Source organism: Cicer arietinum, chromosome 7, assembly GCF_000331145.2.
Source record: "Cicer arietinum cultivar CDC Frontier isolate Library 1 chromosome 7, Cicar.CDCFrontier_v2.0, whole genome shotgun sequence".
Taxonomy (NCBI): Eukaryota; Viridiplantae; Streptophyta; class Magnoliopsida; order Fabales; family Fabaceae; genus Cicer; species Cicer arietinum.
In genome coordinates, this window is record NC_021166.2 from 44,308,772 (window position 1) to 44,318,266 (window position 9,495).

General features: G+C 31.8%; 1 protein-coding gene across 2 annotated transcripts; it reads right to left on the reverse strand.

Annotated features, from left to right (window-relative positions):
* Positions 1 to 881: 881 nt before the first annotated feature.
* Positions 882 to 3,833, reverse strand: LOC101491727 (putative disease resistance protein RGA4). Of its 2 annotated transcripts, none has more exons than XM_027336309.2 (2): positions 2,505 to 3,833; positions 882 to 2,024 (listed from the first exon to the last, which is right to left on the reverse strand). In XM_027336309.2, exons 1-2 carry the CDS (start codon positions 3,724 to 3,726, stop codon positions 1,183 to 1,185), a joined length of 2,064 nt encoding a protein of 687 aa, XP_027192110.1. In that variant the 5' UTR covers positions 3,727 to 3,833; the 3' UTR covers positions 882 to 1,182. The 2 variants fall into 2 exon arrangements, with proteins under 2 accessions (XP_027192110.1, XP_027192109.1); XM_027336308.2 differs by having other exon boundaries at positions 2,418 to 3,833.
* Positions 3,834 to 9,495: the final 5,662 nt, after the last annotated feature.

Here is a 9,495-nt window from a genome sequence, read left to right on the forward strand (position 1 = left end):
AGAAAAAATATATGAAAAGTAGATGATGTATATATATATAGTCTTGAAATCTCTTTAATTTAACAAAAATATTATTTTGACACTAAATACTAGCACTTTATCTATTGTTCACCTTATTTGTATTGTAAATACAATGAAAAATACATATATTAATATTTTTTTAATTTTTTGTAATAATAGAGATATTAATGTTTATGCTATTAACCATTTTGAATAATCATTAATCAATCAAATATGAGATTAACTGCTTATTTAACATATATCTTATAAACAACTAAAATATTAGGAATTAATTACTTTTTTTATTAACTGCATATTAATTTGATGTAATTTTTGTGGTCTAGATTTTTGAGCACATGATTTGGAGGGATCTCTTCAACCCTAAATAGAAGGTGGGTAGTGTTTCTTTTGTTATGATGTTTAATCTGGACTTTACTTTTTTGTGCAAGGATTAGAGTATATCTTGTACTCTTGTACTTCCTTTAATAAATTTACTCATACAAAAAAGTCAAACAAAAAAAATTCGAATTGTGACATTTTTTTAAAATTTTAATCCTTTTAGAAATAATATAATTAAGTGCATTAGCAAAGTTAATAGGATGTGTCATTACCTCCTACTCAAACTATTCTTCACCAAAAATACACGTGTGAAAAGGGCTACATTGTAAAGAAACAGTTTTATACTACCTATTTAATAAATATTTTGGGAACATATTACATATGCATTGAATTGAATATTACTAATCTATTAAGAATTATTTTACATTGGTATTACTATTCTACCACTCTTACAATTATTTGACCCATAATTCAGCTCATGTCATGATTCCCTTATATCTCATTTGTGCCATTAAAGTTTGTAACTAAAATTGCTCAATAACTTTACAAACATCAATGAATTGTAAGTACTTAGATTTGAGATATGAATATATAAATACATTTAGTTGTAACATTAATAGAGATTCATACAGAACTTTTCTCTTTGAGAAATTAGCACACAATAATTTGACAGGTTCTTTTTCAGCCTTAGCATAAGTAGCAATCACAAGGGCCACAATAGCAGCAAATGCTAATCACAGCAGCTAGGAGAGGCATTCATGGCATGCTGAGGCTGCAAGAAAAGACTCAACCCACACAATAATTTCAGGGCCCAAATTGCAAGAAGACTTTAGTGCAGGTGAGCTAGATTCTGACATTGTCAACATATATTTCGTGTACATGAGCTATCTTTTCCCAATCCTCGCCAACAATCCTTCTGCATCTTGTGCTTAAAACAGGACAACCATCAATTTGCAGAACTTGTAAAGAAGTAAGTTGTCCAAACCCACATGGTAAGTCAAAAAGGTTGGGACAATATCGAATGTGTAGACGCATAAGTGACGAAAGAGTCCTCACACAATCAGGTAGTATCATAAGACAAATGCAGTCTATAACGAACAGATATTGAAGACTACTTGCATAGCATTCAGGCTTGATTGGTAGAGTTCTTAGTTTGCTTAAACCTTTGATAGTTAACGAACGAAGACTCGAAAGACCTTGCATACACACATCCAATGATTCAATCATAGGACAGTTTACAACTTCCAAATTCTCAAGGGCAGTGCAGTTTTTCAAACTACTTGGCAGTGAATTTAATTTAGCACAGTTGTGGATTCGCAACGTACGAAGGGAAGTGAGGTTCTGAATTACTTCTGTCAAAGACACAAGGTTTCTACATTCGATCGTTAACGACCGAAGAGATGTTAAAGTACCAAGTTGTTTCTCCAAAATGTTTGGAGAGGTTATCACCAAATATCTAAGAGAAACTAAGTGACTGAAGTTCTTTGGGAAGGTGCTAATTCTTCTGCATCCTGATAGCTTCAAAGTTTGTAGAAAATGCAGGCTGCAAATGGAATCAGGAAGGATTCGAAGTTCATTGTTTCCGTTTAGATTTAGATACCTCAAATGTTTCATGTTGCCAATGCTATTTGGAAAATGTGTTAAGCCGATGTTGCTCAAATCCAACGCACGTAGATAAGTCGAACCTGCGAGAAAGACATTAAAATGAGGTCCTAATTTGGTATCCGAAAGAAGCGTTCTCAACTTTGGTAACTTGAGAAATGAACTTGGATATTCCCTAATGTCATCTTGATCCCAAAATGAAATGTGTCTTGTGCTTTCAGACATTTTTGAAATATCAGAGTTAACCATCAAGTTTCCTGCCACTAATTTAGCAAGATCATGAAATAGATCATGCATTCTGCATTTTACTATTTCAGTTTTATGATTCTCATGTACTATTTCAAAAATTGATCTAGACACAAATTCATTTATATACCAAGTTCCTACATCTTCTAATTGCTGATCATTGTTTGATGGTTGAATGAAACCTTGAGCCATCCATAAATGGATTAAATCTTGCTTATCAAATTCTTTACCTTTAGGAAATAAAGAACAATATGCAAAGCAATCTTTAAAATGGGATGGTAATTGATCATAACTTAACTTGAGAACCGACATTATACCATCTTCCTTTTCAGGCAAATGACTCATACTCCAAGTATCGCTGTTTTTCACTGACATCCAATAAGATTCTTCTTTAGTTCCAGATAGTAAGCCTCCCACGCTGCGTATTGCTAAAGGCACACCACCACATTTCATCACTATCTCTTGTCCGATTTTAACAAGATTAGGATGTTGCACTCTTTCTCCTTCTGCGAACGCCCATTTCTCAAACAAATACCTACAATCACCATCAACCAAAGCACCTAGTTGATACAAACTATTTTCATTCTTATTTTCACCCATAATTGATGCAGTACTTTTATAGCGCGTTGTCGCTACAATTCTACTCCCTTTTGCACAATTTCCTAACAACATTTTCTTCATATCAAGCCATTCTACGCGATTACAATTCCAAACATCGTCTAGAACAAGTAAAAATTTCTTCCCCCTCACATAATCATTAAGACACGAAAAGAAATCTACGCCGCTAACATTCTTATCCGAAGAACGATCGAATCCTCTAACAACTTTCTTTTCCCAAATCCTTTCTATACTCCAATCATCAGACACATCTACCCAAATCCTCAAATCAAAACCATCCTTTATCCTATCATCATCAAAAATTAAATTAACAAGTGCTGTTTTCCCCAACCCTCCTATTCCCACAATAGGAACAACAACAAAACTATCACTTTTTTCTAATAACCTTTCAATCACTTTTTTCTCATCTTCTTCTCTTCCAACAACCTCTCTGCAACATCTCATATATGATATTGAATTCATCACCCTTTGTCTATTACTAGCATTCACTTGATATTGATCAAGTTCCCGCAAATGAAGACTACTTATCATATTCGCTACCTCATTGATTCTCACTATAATTTTCTTAATTCTATCATCCATATCCGAAAGTATACAAAAGTTTCTTACCCAAGTAACTATTTTCAATTCAGCCTCCACTTTCTGTCTCAAAAATTCAACATTTATATCATCCAACAAGTCTTCTGCATCGTGCAGAGCGTCCCGGAGCTTCATCAACCAATCCTCAACCAAGTGATTATTTTCCTGCTTCTTTTCTGCATCTAGAAGAACTGCTGAAATCGCTGACATGTCATTCTTTAGCTTGATGAAATCGTGTTTGAAAGAAGAGTATAGATTATATTTGTTTGTAAGTACAGTGCTAAGTTCTTCAACAATTTTCTTAGCAGCTGATTTGCATAAACTTACTGGGATTACCATCATGTTTGATGCAAGTGTCTCAGATTTCACAAAAGGTTGCTATTGACTTCGATATTTGAACAAGGAAACCAAATAAAAACATGTACAAATCGAATTGGAGCAATTATTGACGAAGAAAAGTATAAAAAAAAGAGGAACACATTAAGACTAAGACTAGTCAACTATTGACTTTCTCTAAGTTTACATTATTGAAATATAAAATTTAACATAAAATAAAATATAAATATAATATCGTATAAAATATAAAATAATTATATTTTATATTTATATTTTAATATATAATATTATATTTATGTTTTATTTTGTGTCAAATTTTATATTTTAATAATATTATTTTTATTGAATTAAATATTTATTTAATTTATCTTTTATTAATACTACATCAACCATTAAATATAAAAGGGAGTTGTTTGATTCAATTTTTAAATTTTTTTTTTTTTAAATTAAAAAATTTAAAATTTGTTTGGATACACTGTTTTACAATATTGTTTTGAAAAACCATCTTCTATTTTACTATTTTTAAAAGCAAAAAATAGAATAAGTTATAGGTGTTCTATTTTTTAGTTTTTTTCTTTTCGGACAGTTAAGAAGCAGAATTGAAAAAATACAGATGAACACTACTTTTCAATTAATGGCTAAATTGTAATAATGTGCAACTTTGATTTATCTTAAAAACAAATTATATATTGGATGTGTTTATACAATCGACTTTTGCAAAAAAAATTTACCTTCTATTCCTATTTTAAAAATAAACTTATCAAATAAATTTTTTCACTTTCTCATTTCCAAACAGTTTTAGAAAATAGAATGCCAAACAGATTTTTTTATTTTCTTTTCTTAAAAACAATTTCTTAAATTTGATTTATAAAATAATTTTTTAAAACATAAAAACAAAACACAACCAAACAAACCTCTTAGATTCTCTTTTGTAAAACATATTTTTAGTTTTTAAAAATAAAAAAGTAAGAAAACTTGTATGATAAATCACTTATGTAATTGTAATTGTGAAAGCTATTGTTCAATTTTTAGTTTTGGGGACTGCAAAAGTAAAACACCAAAAAGAGGTTTTCCTTTTCAATTTTACATTTTAGTTTTGAGAAGAAAATTGAAAACACCGTGAAAACTTTCAATATTTTCTTAATATTTTTTACCATTTCATTCACAATCGCACATCAAACTAGCGGTATAGAGGAGTTTTGTTTTTGTGACGTTATAGCAGAACATTAAAGCCTAACTTAAAGTGTTCTTTTTTAATTAGATAATAATTCATTTAATTTTCTTTATTTGCTTATAGCTTATTGTAATTGGTAGGTCTGAATATTTTTTACGTAAATTATGTGGCACTTGACTTCGATTGATTGGATTCAGTATCACCGCATCTAGCCTGACTAATCTATTTTCTTTTTGAGTTGACTATTTTTTTTTTTCTGACTGATCTATTTTAATAATAATAATGATTCAAAAGTATAAATAATTAAATACATATCTAGTTTATATACACTATAAATGTAAAGGATTTGTGCAGTATCATCCATAACCATGAGATTGTAAAAAATGTATGGTTTAATTTGAATTTCTTAAATTATATATATAAATATGTCTAAATGTTTGATCTAACCCTAAAATAACAAATATTAAATTCAGAGGTTTCGGATTCAAATTCACTATTAGTGTCTTTAGAAGGAGATACAATGTAAGTTACTTTTTAAGTGTTCTTTGAGTCCAAAGCTTTTCCTACCTTAAATTGAGTTATCATCTCCAAACATATTTTAATTTTGATTTTTTTTCTTAAAGGGTTTTTAAACTTTGATTTTTAAAACTAAAAACTATAATCAAAGCAAACATACTTTTATGGTACGTTTGATTGTGTTTTACTTTTTAGTTTTTGAAAACTATTTTACAAATAAATTTTAAAAAATTGGTTTTAAAAATAAAATTTTAAAAAAAATTTCAACTTTTAAAACAATTTTTGACTAGAGAGTTAAAAATAACTTAAAAATGAAAAGTAAAACACAATTTATCTATTTTGTTTTTTTTAGTTTTAAAAAGTATAATATTGAAAATAGTTTTACAAAACAATTTTTAAAAACAAGTAACCCGAACAAATTTTTTGGTTTTTAAAATTTAAAATGCTAAAATAGAGTTTTTGGGATGTGAATCAAACAAATCCTCCTTAGGTGTCATTGGGATGAGGGGTGAAATAAGCCCCCTTCAGGGAGCATAGTCCTCATCTTCTATGACATCGTCCTTAACACTCACTTTTGCAGGTTACTCATATGTTAATGAGAATACCTTTCTACGTGAACCTTTTATAAATAGGATCAAAAGTTGTCTTATCGGAAAATCGCTGGAGAATCTAATGGGGAATAAACACAGAAATATAATAACAAGTAATACGCAGTGAATATAAAATTTTCCCAACTTGCAAGAACCTGTGAGGAGCAACAACAAATATATATTGCAAAAAATTAATCAAAATAAAATAGCGTAAAAAATACCGATATTTTAATGTGGAAAACCCCTCAATGCAAGGGTAAAAACCACAGATAGTCCAGACCAAAGAAATAGCTCCACTATAATCAAATAAGGGTACAAGTGAGTCTCAAAATGATGCACAAATTTTGCCTACAACCAGCCAAAATAGCAAAGCACTAAAGCCTACAAATGAAAAGAGGAAGAAGAAAAACATCCAAAAAGGCTGCTTCTGTGCGAGCTCGACTCCTCCCCCTCCAGACGTTGTTTCGTCGATCTGACTGTTGAAAATGAAGACCTGAATGTTGCGGACCTGCTGTCCAAATATCTGCCCGATACAACGGTTATCGAATGTACAATCAATATTTTTCTGAGACTAATTTAACAAAATCGGGAATAGGGTTTACTCTTCTCTTTTCTCTTTTGGTGATTGCCTTTCCTTTCAAAATAATCTCCCTCTTACAACCCTAATTAGACCACTCTCCACTTAAATAAGTAAGACATATATGCTACAATATTTGGACATTTCTCCACATAGGAAGATAACCCAATACCCAACACGTCTCCCCATCACAACAATGTGGAGATAATCGTCAAACCGACAATATCACAACAAGTTTCAAACTTCTCTCATGGTAATGCTTTAGTCATCATATCAGAACCATTATAATCAGTATGAACTTTAGCCAACTCCAAAACTTTGCTTCCAAAATATCACGTATCCAATGATATCTCATATCAATATGTACATCAAATTCTTACCAAGATAAATAGCACTTTGACTATTAACAAATAATACATATTTGTCCTGAATAAACCCAAGCTCATGGAAAAATTTCTTCAACCAAATCAACTCTTTGTGTGCTTCAGTAATGACAATGAACTCTGCTCAGTTGTAGACAATGCTACACATTTGTGTAATCTGGACTACTAAGCCACATCTCCATCTGTAAATTTAATCATGTAGCCTGAAGTTAACTTTTTTGAGTCAATATCTCCAGCCATATCTGAGTCGGAGTACCCCACCAAAATAGGTTTGTCACCTCAAAAACAAAGCCTCATACATGTAGTACCACAAAGATACCTCAAAATCCATTTTACAGCATTCCAATGCTTTCTACCTGAATTTGACAAAAATCTATTGACTGTACCAATAGTATGCGTAATATTTGGTCTTGTACATACCATTGTATACATCAAACTACCCACAACAGAAGCATAAGGAACTCGTTCCATGTCTCTTTTATCATCTTCACTATAAGGACTTTGTTTAGAACTAAACTTAAAATGAGCAGCACAAGGAGTACTTACAACCTTGGAGTTTTCCATTTGAAACCTTTGCAACAACGCTCTTTCAATACAGTGTTCTTGTGACATCCAAAGTTTCTTCTCCTTTTTGTCACGCATGATTCTTATACCAATAATCTTTTAACTGTTCCCATGTCTTTCATGGAAAAGGACTCACTCAAGTGCTTCTTTAACCTGTCAATCTTGGAAATATTTTTACCAATAATAAGTATGTCATTAACATATAATAATAGGATAATAAAACCATCGTTAAAACATTTTCTAACAAATACACAATGGTCCGAAGTAGTCTTCATGTATCCTTGGTCAAACATAATACTCATATTTTTTGTACTACTGCCTTGGAGCTTGCTTCAAATTGTATAAACTCTTTTTTAATCTACACACACAGTCTTCCTTGCCTTCAACAAGAAAACCATCAGGTTGCTTCATGTAAATCTCTTCCTCCAAATCACCATGAAGGAAAATCGTTTTTACATCAATTTGCTCTACCTCTAAGTCAAGGGTAGCAACGAAATTCAACATGGTTCTAATTGATAACATTTTTACCACAAGTGAGAAATTCTCATTAAAATCAACACCATTTCTTTGACGGAAACCTTTCACCACTAATTGGACTTTATACCTCGGAGACTTTGAGTTACTCTCAAGTTTCACTCTATAAATCCACCTGTTTTCCAAAGCCCTTTTTCCTTTGGGAATCTTCACCAAATCATAAGTGTGATTATCATGCAAGGATTTCATTTCATCATGCATTGCATCCAATCACTTTTGACTTTCTTCATTCTTCATGGCATCTCGAAAACACTCAGGTTTCCCTTCATCAGTCAAATTCACATACTCATCAGAAACATACCTTGTAGATGATTGTCTTTTCCTCTTAGACCTCTTAAGTTGGGTTAGAGATGATTCATAAGCATCACTAAGATTTTCATCATGCGATAACTCATGATCTTCACTAGTTGGAATATTTACCTCATCTCTAAGTCGATGATCATCAACACAATCATGTGGCTCATCATTCTCAACATCACCATTAGTAGTATCCAAATCAGGAACATGTGACAAGCCACAACTCCATCTGCAAATTTAATCATGTAGCCACAACTCCAAGTCACAAAATCTGGAATAGTTTACTCTTCTCTTTTCTCTTTTGGTGGTTGTCTTTCCTTTTAAAATAGTATATCTCTTACAACCCTCATTAGACCACTCTCCACTTAAATAAGTGAGACACATGGGCTACAATATTTGGATCTTTCTCCACATAGGAAGAGAGCCCAATACCCAACAGAAACCACCTCAAATGGATTCATGTGACATGACCACACAAATCTTGACTAGCCGGTGGAGAATGTTGAAACTATATTAAACTACTATGACGCTTGGGATTAGTCAAGTGTAAGCAATTCACCCTCACACTTAATAAGGATGCAATGGCATGGTTCAAACCCTAAATCCTGACTCCAATACCTCCTTCACAAAGCTCGCCTTCAAGTTCTCCTCCCACTTCACAATATCTAAAAAGCAGCTCAAGTTAGTGACCATTCTGGGGGTTATCTACCATACCTTGGCACTAACAGTTGTATAAAGAGAGACTATAATAGCTCTTTCTAGCTCACTACATAGCAGTTCTTATTAATCATCCTGTAAGGAAAAAAATTTATAGACCCGATCTTCTAGGGAGGATGACAAAACCGTTCATAGAACTCTTCGAGTTCGATTACATCTTTGATTCAATGAAAGCTCTCAAAGCACGATTGTTAGATGACTTATTTTAAAAAAATGATGCAAAGAGCCATGCAACAAATGGAAAATCTTTGTGGATGGACCATCCAATACAAAAGAGAGCATTAAAAGGCTTATTCTTACAAATGGAAAAGGCTTGGTGCTGGAAATATCTCTCAACTTCTCGATTTTCATTTCAAACAACTAGGAAAATATGAAGCTTACATTGTAGGACTAACCTTGGCCAAAGAACTAGCAACAAAAGAG